This window comes from Urocampus carinirostris, chromosome 10 (genome assembly GCF_059441175.1).
Source record: "Urocampus carinirostris isolate Australia breed hairy pipefish chromosome 10, RoL_Ucar_1.0, whole genome shotgun sequence".
NCBI lineage: Eukaryota > Metazoa > Chordata > Actinopteri > Syngnathiformes > Syngnathidae > Urocampus > Urocampus carinirostris.
Window position 1 is genome coordinate 29872303 of NC_142358.1, and position 15775 is coordinate 29888077.

At 39.6% G+C, this 15775-nt stretch overlaps 1 protein-coding gene across 3 annotated transcripts in view; it reads right to left on the minus strand.

The window, feature by feature from the left end:
* Positions 1 to 15775, minus strand: part of limk1a (LIM domain kinase 1a) — an 83445-nt gene that overhangs the window by 20514 nt on the left and 47156 nt on the right. Inside the window, exon 1 of one of the 3 annotated variants that reach the window (XM_088345285.1) lies at positions 2967 to 3191. The exons of the other annotated variants lie outside the window; for them this stretch is intronic. Coding sequence (XP_088201411.1) covers positions 2967 to 3029 — 63 coding nt within the window. The 5' untranslated portion in view covers positions 3030 to 3191. Of the gene's footprint in view, positions 1 to 2966; positions 3192 to 15775 lie in introns of those variants that run through there. 3 annotated transcript variants of the gene reach the window in all.

Consider the following 15775-nt stretch of genomic DNA (forward strand, 5'->3'; position numbering starts at 1 on the left):
GCAAGCTTTCCTGTGTAGAAAGGCTTTTTAAGATCTTCACACTATTCGTTTCCACTGCTGACAGTGCGCTACTTCCTGCTAAGGTCAATCGATTGCAGGTGAAAAAACATATGAAAATACTGAAAAAGAGTCTACATATGGCGTCACGGTGTGGTATGCTGAGATGTCTTTCACAGTTCACGGCAGCAGACCGAAAACCTCTAGTGAGAGTCATCCAAACAGCCCAGAAAATCATTGATTCCTCTCTGCTCAGTCTGGAGGACATTGCCAGCTCGCTATACCGCAGCAGAGCCTCTATAAATGACTCCTATCACCCCGGCAACCAGCCCTCTGGTAGGCGCTACAGGTCCCTTAAAATAAGGACCAACAGGCTCAGAGACAGTTTTTACCCTGGGTCATTACCACCCTAAACAAGCAGGCCTATTCATAGAAAAATGGGTATTTATATCTTATTTCATGACTTATTTAAATTTTGTTGTGGCTAAATGTCATTGCACTGTTTTTCATTGCATTATTGCTCCAATACACTTACAACTTAGACCAGTCAACAGCTCACAGATCCATTAACTGCCAGGATCGTTGGGTCACCACTTTCTGTCTTTCTGGTCTTGGGCAAGTACAGCCTGGTGGCACCCATTCCTCTTTAATTTGTGTGTATCCGGGAGTGCCATGTCTAATTTGGTTAGAAACAATGTTCACTATCATCGGAGGCAATGAAGACAGTTCCAATTGTAATTTTAATTCAAATACTAGAAGAACAAGAACTATATTAGAGTTCCGATCCTGATATTGGACTTATACTGGATGAAAAAATATTGTCTCAAAGGCAAGCAGTCCACCCCATCTTACTGTTCATCGATCAAACATCATTGGGTCTGGAGGAAGAAGCATTTTGTGATGTCCAGGGATCACCCAAAATCAAAAGGAATAGGACTAATATTAAGGTGGACCGTATGAGGAATCGGAATCATCCAAATTAGAAAAACATGGTTGATTCTGTAAATGAATACATTAGGATACTAGCAACAATAGTATTGCTTTGATCCATTCTGACGACTATCGGCATTTTGGCTATTTCATCTATATTTCAGCATTTCAGCAATATATATATTTCACCTATTTCAACATCTTCTTGTGATCCCAGGAACCAAGAAGAGAAGAGGTTCAAGAGCGTTCTCCATTCGGGCCCTGGTGTTGTGGAATGCTCTGCCCCCTGAGATTTGATCTGCAACCTCAGTGTTACTGTTTAAATCTAGGCTTAAAACACATTTCTATTCTATAGCTTATGAATGATCTATATTTCATGTTGACAATATCTGTGTGTTTTGTTATTGCAACATCCATTGCAGCCTGGTGAAATGAAATGAAATGATCTGCATTTTCTCCTGGAAGGATCAAGGTTTTTTCATTTTCCTCGTGTTGAGGTTTTTGAGTTTTTCCTTTTCCTCATGTAGGTTTTAGATCAGGGAATGGTGTAATAATAGTCTGTGGTTTGCAATAATCTGTGGTCTGTGCAGCCTTTTGAGACTTCTAGTGATTAAGGGCTATACAAATAAACATGACTTGACAATGTATCAGAAGGAAAAACAAAAGTGTATCAGAAAATTCATCTTATTGGAAACGCATCAATTTTCGACACAATGCTTCTCATTGTGTCAAAAAACTGTAAGTGGATCTGTTTGTGCTTAATTTCATTGCACTGAACTTGATCATAAAAACCATCAGCAGTTAGGTTTTGCATCTTTAATAACGTCACGCTTCTTGTTTTGACAACAATACCCCAACAAGACATTTAAATCTGTCACATATACTCCCACGTAGGGGAAGTTGAGCTATCTTAAATGATTTCCTGGTATACCAGAGAACAGATGCAGAGACTACTGCTTTAAGCAGTAGATTATACCACTTTTCTTCCATTGATATCGACTACCGGTTTAAAAAGAAATCTACAGCTTTTTCAAATGTAAAAAACTAAAAATCTTGACTTGAAATGAGTAAGTCTTTGCAAGTGAACATCCCACCCCAACTTTCACATTTAATTTCCATTTTGGTAAAAGTTTGCCACTTTCGGTTGTAAAGAAACACAATCCTTTTTTTAAAAATTAATATTCTGGAGACATATTGTGTTTCATGATAAACAGCAGTTGACAGCGGGTCATTAGGTAGCACAGTATATAAATACCTTATTTGTGATGGCTAAAACTGCTGAATAATTAACTGACTAAAATAATAACATAATAAAGTATAACATTGCACATAATTTCACAGATTTTAAATATTTTTTCCTATTTTAGAAATAAAAGGAAAAAAGTTCTAACGTCACAAATAATGTTTGTCCACTGGTGAATATTTTTTGCTCATTCAAATAAATCTCTTTTCAGAAAACAATATAAAAATGTAGTAAAACTCTAGAACAAAATTAAACTATAGTAAAATCCTACAAGAAAGAAAATTGTTTAAAAAATACAATAAAATGAAAGAACACATTATATTTTTTTAATATGCTGTAGTGTTCTGCACCAAAAAACACTGAATGATAGCATCTATTGATTTTTAAGGTCAAAAGGTATGCAGATGGTAGACATCAGACTACCAAATTAAACTAAGGGCATCCAAGACGACACTGAGCTAATGATGATCAAGATGGAAATCCCTTTCCATCCCGGGAATGTATTTAGCTTATTCCACCTCACACCATCTAGCTGAGTAAAAATGACAGTTAAAAAAATAAACATTTCTCTGCAAACGTGCCACAGAGAAAAACCCTCGAGCGCCTTTCAGAAAAGAGGACCGCTCTGGAATTACACAGCGTTAAAGTGACCCACATTGAAATGACACATATTCTGCAGCTACGCAGTATCGGCTTAAAGCCGACGAAGGGGGGAGAAGCCGGCAAAGAGCATCACACGCTGGCCTTCGGCGGCCTCGTACGTACTTGACATCATTCGCATCAGCATCCTACTCACCTTCTTGTCTCTTCTCCACAGCCTAAGACAGCAAAAGCTCCAGAAAAACAAGTCCCCCACCATGCTGACCACCGACAGCCGGCGTCCACTTTGCTGTTTCAGAGCATTCCGAGGGGAATAAGTGGCCACCGTGGCCAAAACGTGCAGGCGATGAGAGCGGCAGAAAATCTGAAAATGCGCTCTGCAAGTAGACCTACGCCTCTGCAGCTGAGCTCATCCCTCCGGTCTGCCCTCCGCCGCCTTCTCCCTCTCCTCCCCCCTGCCTACTTTAGATATGACCTCATCACTTCCTGCTTGGCCCCGCCCCCTCTTGCACATGCGCCGGCCGGCTTTCTCACCCAGCCCCCGGCACCAAACACGCTCATGTGTCATCGGTAAATCTCTATTCTATTCAGACTCGAATGGAGAAATGTAAAACAAAACAAATCTCATTAAATACTGCCAATTTCCTAATCTTATTTAAATGCTGAGGTTGAAAATAATCACATTTTGATTGTACCTCACAGATAATGTGCTTAACTCATTTAATATCAGATAGTTATCTATCCATCCATCCATCCATCCATCCATTATCTGCACCGCTTATCCTCAGTAGGGTCGCGGGGGTGCTGGAGCCCATCCCAGCCATCCTCGGGCAGTGGGCAGGGGACACCCTGAACTGGTTGCCAGTCAGTCGCAGGGCACACAAGGACAGACAATTTGCTCGCTCATTCACACCTAGGGACAATTTGGCCAATTAACCTAACAAGCATGTTTTTGGAATGTGGAAGGGAACCTGAGTGCCCGGAGGAAACCCACGCAAGCACGGGGAGAACATGCAAACTCCACACAGGAGGTTTGATCTCAAGACCTCAGAAATGATCCGCACACGCGCTAACCACTGCGCCAACCACTGCGCCGCCGTGCTGCCCACTGACAGTTATGTCTTTCAAAAATCCAGCTGAGTTGGAATGAATTACGGTATCGCTGGACAACAAAAACTCTAAATTGACCAAAACTTGAAAGTGCACCTTATAACTCAGTGCGCCTTGAATACCGAAGATTATGAGTGGATAAGCTTGGAAATACATACAGTATTTATAGGTGTGCGTTTCTACACAAGTTTTCACTGTATACTACCTTATTTGAGCAACTATATATTAACTGATTGTCATCGCTGTCCCAAACCGCAATACGATTCAAGCCGAGGTCGTGACAGTAAGGGCTGCCGTCACATTACCACAAGACCACCAGCGGTGGAGATGAAATACGTAAAGGCATGAGAGCTTATCTCATCGTCACACTATTTTTACTGACTGTGCCAGAAGCACTGATATGCAAAATGCATTTTGTTCTGCATTCTGACAGGTTGAACAGTCTCTCCACTTCTTCACCAACAAATGTTAGAGAATGGAAAAATAGAAAGGCATTCTACAAAATACTATACAAGTTATTTTAAATACGTACAGCTTATATTAAAAAAACGTCATATGCGCCCAGTACCATTGCGAATCCTAATGAATGAGTGATACAGATAGTTTTTATCACTAATCAAAATAGAAAAATAAAAACATTCATTACATCCATCCATTATCTGCACCGCTTATCCTTAGTAGGGTCGCAGAAGGTGCTGGAGCCCATTCCAGCTGTCTTCAGGCAGTGGGCAGGGGACACCCTGAACTGGTTGCCACAGAGACAGACAACTCATTCGCTCATTCACACCTAGCGACAATTTGGACCGGCCAATCAACCTGACATACATGTTTTTAGAATGTGGGTGGAAACCGAAGAACACGGGGAGAACATGCAAACTCCACACAGGAAGGTTCGATCTCGTGCCCTTTGAACTGTGCCGCGGATGCGCTAACCACTCATCCGCCGTGCTGACATTCATTCCAAATTCAGATTTTTCACATGTTAAATATCTTATTTATTCAGGAATAACGCACATTTAAACGTAGTCAAAAGTTTAGGTGGGCGTAAAACACAAGGTTTTGCATTGTAGTTGTGCATTGAATGATTCGAAATATATTTATGATCACAAATGTGGCGGTTCGTGGTGGAGAGAGAGCCGGATCCTAAACACTGGAACACCAGTGACATAGGTGACTTATGAAAAGGCCTTATTATTATTATTCTTTTAAAAATACTTTAGCTGTTATTCATTCATTGTCTTTTACTGCAGTAACAAAAGAAATTTCCCCTTATCTTTGTCTCATTAGCACAATATTTGTATTCATGGTACCAGAGGCAAATATTAAAGAATGTAGTGAAACAACTCTTTGGTGGTCTGATGATGAATCTGACTTTGAAGAACATTCAATAAATATATTGTAAATTGTATGTTGGTGTTGTGTTGTCAATAAATCATTTGAAACATGGCTGAACCTATCCAAACACTTTTGTCTTACAATGCTTCGGATAGAAAAGAAGAATACATTTTAATCAATTATCATTTTGAATACACAACAAAATTAATTGGTACCATGTAGAAAATCAGTGTGATAATGAAATACATTTGAATGCCTCTTCGCATGTCATTTATAACACTGATAATTAAGTGGTTACGATTCTGCACCTTTACCGCCAAGACCCGGGTTCGATTCCTGTTGAATCCCAGCGTAAAGTTTGAGCTGAGAAAAAGTTTAAAAAAATTCAATTTAAGGGTGCGTTTTACAGTATACAAAAATAAATACGTTACATCCATAATGACGAATCATTTAAAAATATAAGCTCTCAGCATTTCCACAATCAGGTTCCATTAACATTTCTTTGCTCTTCTATATTTTAAAAAATATCATATATGTTATATTATTATTATTTTTAAAAGTATTGGATGAAAAACACACATTTTGGGCTTAGGGAGTTTCCCAAATGGGTAATGTGAACGCCTGCATGGACCAGCTGGCAGAGATGGTAAGCTGAGTCGTGGCCGTCATAGACTTTCTGGACTAGTTTACAGGCTGGGGGCGTCGCCGCTGTCGTGCACTTTCCGGACAAGTTTTCAACATGTTACCTAGTGTTTACTATGTTTGTATGTTTGTGTACTGTAATGCTAAATGTAATTCACCCTGGTCATCCAGGAAGGGGGATACCAACTGTGAGGTCCCTTCTCAAGGTTTCTCTTTTTCCTCACGCTGAGGTTTTGAGTTGTTCCTTGCCCGCATGTTGGTTTAAGATCAGGTAATTGTGTCATTGTAATCCTGTGCAGTCCTTTGAGACATTTTTGTGATTAAGGGCTATATAAATAAATTGACTTGAAACAAAGAAGCAAATGGCGAGTCCCAGTGTTACTGGACTGTGCCCAGACCGCCATCAGGCATGTGATATCAAACATATGCGTTACGGTAATCTTGTTATCACTGTCTGTCCTCTGCTGTGTCACCCCTACGCCATATCGCCGCCCTTGCTGTCTCAGCCCTCTTGTAACTGGCGTGGGGGCTCAAGGCCATTTCGGCGCTCAAGGTATTAATAAATGGCCGAGCAGACTTTGCAAGCTGCTGCTGCAGAGACACGTGGTTGCTGAGAATTCATGAATTAGTCACTGGCTAAGCTCTAGTTGTCGGCTATTCAATAAGCTTTAAAAGAGGTCTATTATGGAATCTTTAGTTTTACTAGACTTGTTTTATAGGTTCTGGTAAATGAGGAGAGCTTGTTTTTTTTTTAAAGGGGAACCGATTCAGTCAGGTTTGGTTAGGTAGCTGTTGTAGTCATAATTACTATATGGCACGCCTGGATTCTTCAGTTTGTGTAAAACAGCGAAAAAAAGAGTGATATTAAGCTGAGAAAGTAGCTGTACACAAAGACCACATTGAAAATATAAATATGATACATATTACAAAAAATAATATTTCATTATTCCTAATACTACCGTATTTTCCGCACTATAAGGTGCACCTAAAAGCCTTTATTTTTTTCAAAAGCTGAACATGCACCTTATAATACAGTGCGCCTTATATATGGATCAATATTAAGTCGCAAAGTCTTGCAACTAAGGCAAGCAGCCGCCGACTAGATTTTCCCCCGAAGGCGAAGTAGTCTGCGGTGTATGCTGGGATTTATATACCGGCGTTTCATTTCCTAACCAATGTGTCAATCATCATTTGAATCAGTCACTATTGGCTAAAGTTATTCGGAGGTAAAGGAGGCGGATCCTTTTTATCATTTACATGCTCGCATAGGCTAAAGGGGCGAAACAAAGCCAGCAATTGGCCGAAAAAGATGTGTAAATCATCAGTTGAATCGATCACTATTGGCTAAAAAGATGAATGTGAATCACACATTGGGTTGCACTACGGCATACAGAAAACATTTTTTACTATTCTGTATTTGTAAATATTTCACTCTCCTGGATTTACTACACTCACCGTTGTAAGAAGACCATGGTTACGTATCATTATTGAACGTGATGGCTGCAAGAGAACTTAGGTGAGCTATGCGGCTTTATATTTTCCCGGTATCTTGTTTTAGAACGATCTTGATGTTTCTGTGATGAGTCTATTTTTAAACTAAATTCAATTCAAAGTGTTTATTGTCATATGCACAGTAAAGAACCCTGTATCCCTGCACAATAAAATTCTTACTTTCCTGTCCATGCAGTTGCCAGCAAAAAATAAAATGGAAGCTAAGAAATGTTTGGCATTTCTTGAATCCCAAGACTTTAACCTTCCGAATAATATTTGGAACAATGCATTTGAGTGATTGGTGACATCGTACGGACACCGCATCTGCACGTGTTCTCGACACGTATTTGCTTCTTTGCAAGCTTTCGGAATGTTAAGGGGGTAATAAGTTTGACTGAACGATATGACTGTTTTGTCGACGTTCCCATTGTAGCGCCTTATAATCCGGTGCGCCTTATGTATGGAAAATATAGGACCAAAAACTATTTTTTGGGGGTGCGCCCTATAACCCGGTGCGCCTTATAGTGCGGAAAATACGGTACTTAGAGGTGGGGTGTGTCGTTTGAGGTGTCCTGAAAAAAATATTTTTCTCTATTAAGCATGTGTTAACAAATCCCCAACTGAGTTCAAAGAACCCTTATGCTTTATTTTCCACCGTGCCTATCTGCTTGTCTCTTTTTAGCAAAGAGTGAGAGGAAGGCCCAAATACAATCGGATGGATTGGGGTGAAACTTGCTCTGGATGTGGGGTTGGTTAATCTAATGGATGCAAGAGTGTGTGCTAGGGATAGATGTGAATGGCGAAGGAAAGTTAAAATTACTGATATTGACGCATATAATGCCGAGGGGATAAACCAGTGTATGCTCATATCTAAACCAGTGTACGCCTCAGCTTATGAAGGGCTGCATGGCACAGCAACTCACCCCTTGTTGTTGCGTGGGCTTATTGTTCGTTGCCAGGTTGGGAAGAGCGAATGAGAATGAATGTTTGCTGAATGTGAGTGTGTTCTTGGCTCTAGAAACCACCCCCCTCCCCCACTAGGGGGGTATGGGATAGATAGATAGATAGATAGATAGATAAAAATAGTGAAAGAAAAGGCCTGATCAAGTCCAAACCCAAACCCCAAAAACCCGCGTCCGCGGCACAGTTCTGAGGCCATGAGATCAAAACCTTCCTGTGTGGAGTTTGCATGTTCTCCCTGTGCTTGCGTGGGTTTCCTCCGGGCACTACGGTTTCCTCCCACATTCCAAAAACATGCTTGTCAGGTTAATTGGCAGGTGCAAATTGTCCCTGGGTGTGAATGAGCGAGCGGGTTTTCTGTCCCAGTGTGCCCTGCGACTAACTAGCAACCAGTTCAGGGTGTCCCCTGCCCACTGCCCGAAGATAGCTGGGATGGGCTCCAGCACCACCGCGACCCTACTGAGGATAAGCGGTGCAGATAATGGATGGAGAAAAAGGGAAGCCAGGTGTCAGTATGGGCGCCAACATATGGCCTTTCTTAAGGAATTAGTATTCGTGCCTTCTCATGGCCATTTAAAAATCAGTAACCAGAAATTGAAGGAATGGAGTAATAAGGACAAATTTTATATTGGTATTTAAAGGAACAATATGTAATATTTAGTGCCTCATAATGGTACAAAACACTTTCGTTCTGTAATTTTTTTTAAAAAAACATCAAAAACATTATTATTGATTTTAAAAAAAATCATAAATCGAGAAATTTGTTTTTTTTTACATGGTGGAATCCCTACCGAGAAGTTGCCACTATGTTTGTCTGGTATTTTGCTGCTACGCTCTGCTCTTGCCACTGGTTTCCTTTCACATTAGACATTATAGTGTCATCTAGTGATCATATATTACAGACGGGGGCTTTAAATTTTTGCATAGAGATGAAAATTTTGTGGACTAATGCTAACGGTATGGGGTGTTGGTATCAATTACAACTCAAGTTTTTCAATATCAGTCTGAAAAAATGGAACATCCCTTTTAAAATTAAATTTGACAGAACGACTTTATCAGCAACAGACAGATCATTTACAACCCTATGAGTAAATTGAATGAGGCAAATTACAAATTATTTAATTGAATGTCTAAAGACCACCAAATGGCTTCAGACCAACAGACCACATTTGACATTACGGTTAATACAGTTGTTAGAACGACAAACAAATTTAAGCATAAAAATGTACCAGTGACATAGATTAGGGTTTCAGATGGGTAACTGTCCACAAAATGTGATATGTCACAAATTAAAATTTTATTTACAGCAGCAGTTATGGGCAAGATTAAAGTTACCTTTGAGAATTTGAGCAATGCCATCTCCAACACCTCAGCAAAAATGAGCTTAAAAACAGTGGACATGTCTTCTGGGGATTAATGATTCAATTGAGTCATCGTTTACATTATAACAGGGAACTATACATACCCAACACACTTTTTGCAATAACTATCAATTAGTTGCAAATAAATAGATAATATTACATTCATCTTTCAGCACACCAGACAAGGTTTTAGGACCGAGTACAAATTGAGGAACACTGTACTATTATTACAAGGTGGGAAGAAAATTTCATTTCAGAAGTGAAACCATTCAGCGTAAAAGGGGATTTTACTTTCCAGACCAATTTTAGAAGAAAGGGGAACTGCCTAAACAATGGGAAAGCATGGGCTATGTTTACTGCAATTTAGGGTTGGGATTAAATAAATGTATTCATCCATTTATTTATATTCAAATCACCTAGTTTAGTTAAAGTTCACCAATCCAGACAGCTTTAGGAAGGCTTTAACATTAGTAATTGTTTTTGTTTAAAGTAGTGGTGTCAAAATATACAGCCCGGGAGTCAGAACAGACCCTACTATAGGGTCCAATTTATTTAGCATGTGTAGTCAGAGCCAAGGGGCAATATAAAAAAATCAGGTGATTTGTCAAAGTGGCATGCTTATTGCCCGCTGCATTCATCAGATAAGCACAACTTTTCTAGCATTTACTCAACAGTGAAAAACAGATAGTGTATCTCTTCATGTCGTCAGACTTTAGCTCACATGCACACACGTCATGAAACGCACTCGCAGAAAGTTTCCACGTGGTTTCGTTTTTTATCTGGGATTTTCCATAAGTTGAATTACGGTTTTCAAGAAAACACATTCACAATCAAGCGGGTTAGTGTGTCAAACTGATAGTGAACCATTTTTTTGCATTTGTATTTTGCGAACTATAAGTCGTAGTTTTTCCGTAGTATGGCAGGGTGTGCAACGGATACTCCTCTGCGACTTATATATGTTTTTACCATCTTAATTATGCATTTTAGGCCAGTGCTATTTATAATCAGGAGCGAATTCAATTTTTTTGTTGTGAAAATACAGCAACCAATCACTAAAGTAGATTAAAAAACTCATAACTCCACAAATCCAAGCTAGTTTGTCGTCATTTGAATTCATTTTTTTCAAATATAGAACTATTCTATCCTTGTTTACTTATTTTATGTACATGGTTGAGCATTTATTTCCTTAGGCTTTGGTTGATCAATGACACACACAGACCCACAGTGATAAAAGTTCAGCATTTCAGAGCAAAAGAGAAAAGAAGTTGTTGCTACAACTTTTTTTCTTCCAATACAATACTAATGTTGTTAAACATCGTACAATACTGATAGTTTCCAACATGTAGACAGAAGAAATTAGACATATTTGAATTTTGACAAATATTTTTTTCTTGAACCAAATCAGTTTGTTAACCTTTTTAGCTCCACACCTACAGACTTGCAAGTAAAGTTATGCTAAAAGTCCTACTGAACAGGCTGAAGCCACAGGCTGAAAACATCCTAGCCGAAGTACAGACAGATTTCAGGGAGGGAAAGAGCACCACGGAACATATTTTTAATCCGCGCATCCTATGTGAGAAGTATCAACAACACCAGAGAAATCTCTACCACGTTTTTGTTGATTTCAAGACGACATTTGACATAGCTTTATGGGCCACCTTGTGGAAGTGCAACATGGGCCAGAAACTAGTTCAGACCATTAAACAACTGTTTGCCAATGTCAAGAGTGTGATATTTATTAATGGTACCATTGGAACGTGGTTCAAACCATAGTCGGTGTGAAGCAGGGCTGCATTGTCTTTACAACTTTATTTAACAGCTACCTGGAGAGAATCATGTCCAAAGCTCTGGAGCAACATGAAGATAAAGTCAGTATAGGGGGACACAACATCACTAACCTCAGTTTTGCTGATGATATTGCCAGATTGGATGGAGACAAATACAAACTCAAAGTTTTGCTCAAATGCCTGGACAAAACACCAAGCTAGTATGGGATGGAAATCAGCACAGAAAAAAACAAATGTAATGACCAACAATCCCCAATGTATCACCATCAAACACAGATAGCTACAACCTGTCACCAAATTTAAATATTTTGGAGCTGTCATTTCAGGAGATGGGTCAGATCCAGAAATCATGGCCAGAATAACCCAAACCACAGCGGCACTTGCCAGAATTACACACAACTGGAGGGACAAAAACAGCATTAAGATCAAAAGTCAGACTCATGCAAGTGCTAGTTACTTACAGCTTCTTCTAAGCTTGGTAGACATGGACTCACACGGCAAAAGTGGAAAAAAAATCCAGGCCATGGAGATGCGATGCTACAGGAAACTTCTAGGCATCAGCTACTTAACCCATGTGACAAACTAAATGGTGCATAACATCATCAGAGGGCACAAAGGACCCTTGAAGAAGTGTTTTCAACTGTGCCCAGACGGACACATAATTGGTATGATCATGTCACAAGATCATTAGAATTGGCCAAGATAATTCTCCAGGCCACAGTTCAAGGGGGCAGGAGGACAGGAAGACCAAAAAGAACTGGGCTGACAACACTAAGGAATGGACTGGTGCCAACCATGCCATGACCTAAAAACAGGCCAGGAAACGTCAACAGTTGAGAAAGCTGTCCAGAGCTGCGTCCTCATTGGCGCCCCAGCGACTCATGTGGTCAAGGGATCCGTAAACCGTGAACATGAACCGTGAACTTATAGACTTAAAGTTCTCCATAACCAATGGATATAGCTAATTCCTTGTCTTGATTTATGGATGGTAGATTCCAATGCTGCTGAATGGAAGAGCAGGAATGGGAGATGGAATAGACTGCTTTCTGAATAAAAGATTTTGGGTGAAATCCAATACTGTTTTTATTCCTGGTATCGCACGGATACCCAACATCAATATTGCATTGGGACACCCACATGTTCCTGTGCTCTTGTGGCGTGTAGATTTCTTTTTGGTGGACAGTTCGTCTGAGTCCCTAAAATTTGGAAATCACTTTTCAGACCGAGAAAAGGCCAACTTATTCCTGATATTTTCTTAAATTGCTTTAGATTGTGGAATTTCCTTACAACGTTTGACAACATTTATACGTTGGTTCCATCGAGAAAAACTCGAAGAGTTTGATAGTTTTGAATGATTTTTTTCCCTCCCTATGAAATAAAATCACCAATTAAAATCTGTACTTCATTTTTCTTTAGGTAATTTTACTCTATATACCACAAGTCATCACCATGAATCAATGTGATAGAATTCCAATGCCATTACAGAGGCATGATTTTCCTGCACTTTTAGTATGAAATGAAATGATCTGGATTTATATAGCGCTTTTCAATGTGCTCCACATTTCCCAAAAGCGGCCTTGCAGCCATGTAAGGCTGACTGCTTATTGGGGGTATTAACCTGCTTATTGGGGGTATTAGGGGTTCAGTGTCTTACCCAAGGACACTTCAACATGTAACACGGACGAGCCGGGATTCGAACTGGGATCCCTTGATCCCAAGACGAGCGCTTTACCTCCTGAGCTACTGCCGCCCCAGTTCATGCCAATTGCAGATTTGCTGATTCAAACAGAAAACAATGAGTTGGGCTAGGAAGGGACAGGATATGTTGTATTTCAATTACAAGAGTGAAAGTCTTGGTCTCAATTCAGCACCTGCATCCTCAGGAAAAGTCGTTAACGGCTTGAGTGGTGTTTGACATGTGAGTTACTGCTCTCTGCGGGTGCTGTCGGGAAAAAGCTGGAATATTTTTGCAAGTGCAATACAGAAAAGGGCTGAAATATTTATCTTGCATTTTTGTTTGCAAGCATTGTGGGTGATGTAACATCTTAAACGAAACAAAACATGTTATTGTTTGACTATTATTTTGTGTTGGGGAGTTTCACTCAAAATTGTATGATTTATTATGTTGATACTTGTGACATAGCAAGCTGAAAAGTTTGTATTCCATTATTGTTGGCCACAGCATTGTCATGTGTTCAACGTTTGAAATTACAAAACAAGAAATATCTCAAATTTATGCAGTGGACACAGCCTGGCCAACTTCATTTGCAAGAAGGGCATAAGCCTGATTAAAAAAGTCAGCAAAGAGCCACTTTCAATCACTCATTTTCATGACTCAAACTTTATACATGCTTGAATAATGAGTGTTGTTTGAAGATCAGATTGATAATAATTGTAATTTCACTAAACCAAATTAGACAGACACAAGGTCAAAGTCCTAATAAGCTTCTGAATTTGGTTGATTTCATTATCAGATACGAATGACTGGGCTAAGATGACGTTGCAAGCTGGTTTCAAAACTATCTTGTTCAAGGTCAAACAAAAACAAAAATGTAACTATTTGCCCTTCGCTTGAGGCCTAATTTTAACTTTGGATGCACTGGTATTTTTTTCGGTAGCATCAGCAAACACATTTTTGGAATGGTTACCACTATCGGCACGGCAGATGGGTGGTTAGCGCGCAGTCCGAAGCAGCAGAGGCTCAGGGTTCAAGTCCAGCTACCAAAACCTCCCTGTGTGGAATTTGCATGTTCTCCCTGTGCCTGTGTGGCACTGTGGTTTCCTTAAGCATTCCAAAAACATGCAAGTAAAGTTAATCGGCCAGTCCAAATTGTCCCTAGATGTGAATGGGCGAGGGAGTTGTATTTCTCTGTGTGCCCTGCGACTGGCTGGCAACCAGTTCAGGGTGTCCCCTTCCCCACTGCCCTTGGACAGTTTATTAGGGCTCCAGCACCCCCGCGACCCTACTGAGCATGGATGGGTTACCACTATTTTCAGACCACAACGATACCATTGCCTGACTCTAGAGGAGTCAAGGATACAGATAACACTAGAACATATAATATTATATTTTTCCTTAAAAATAGAATTAAATGAATTTACAGTAACACATTCATACAATTTCAATTTTATATTTCCACAGTGTAAAACAGTCCCTCGAGACCAGCCAACACTATCAGCCACTGATGCTTGTTTTACAGTGATACTGATACCTGGTATCAGGACTCCCACATACTTAGTTATGGTATAGTCTTAATACAAGATCAGTACAACACAACAATACTCAAAAATAAGCACACATTACAATTTATAATAAATCAATTTCACTGCATTGAATCCATCGAGGTAAAAGTGGTCAGATAGACAATAAATAAACTAAATTAACAAGTTATAGTGAACTAATTGGTTGAATTATTCGATTCCATGTGTTGCTGATTATTTGAAAAATCAGATTTTACTTTTACTCAGATATTGAAGCAGTTTTCCTACTAATAAACTGCTGTCTTTGTACAATCAATCCTCTTATATTAAATTGCAACGTCCTATCCTAAGTACTTCATGTACCGTATACAAAACTGTACTGTATGTAAGGACATTTAAGTCATCAGTCATTGGGTTTCAAGACGAGCAATAAACCCAAGAAGGACTTGGAGGACACAGGATGATCCCTAATGCACTTCAGACTCGGCAATGCTACATTACTGAGATTGCACAGCAGACAAGATGAGCACATAGTATGTCAAAGATGCACTGTATTTCATTTTGTGCAATCAATATTGCCAACTTCATTTGAACCATCAACTTCTTACATCAGAGAGCACATACACGCAATCACTAATCATAATTTCTATTTGTTATGCAATATTATTTAGTTATTTATTACACAAGCAAAGTTATACAAATGCAAATGTTTTTTATCAATATATTCTCCTCTAAATTTAGAGTAGACATGATTTTGCAACTTTACTCATCCTGTTTATTCACTTTTCACATCATCTTATACCAAGGTAGGCACCTCTATTTTTAATCAATTCAAACTCAAACGGGATCTCAGAACTGAAACAAAGGTGACAATTCTGTGTACCGTATTTTCCACACTATAAGGCGCACCTAAAAGCCTTTATTTTTTTCAAAAGCTGACCATGCGCCTTATAATACAGTGCGCCTTATTTATGGATCAATATTAAGTCGCAAAGTCTTCCAGCTAACTTGCAGCCGCCGACTAGATTTTCCCCCGAACGCCAAGTAGTCGGCGGTGTATGCTGGGATGTATTTACCGGTGTTTCATTGGCTAACCAATGTGTCAATCATCATTTGAA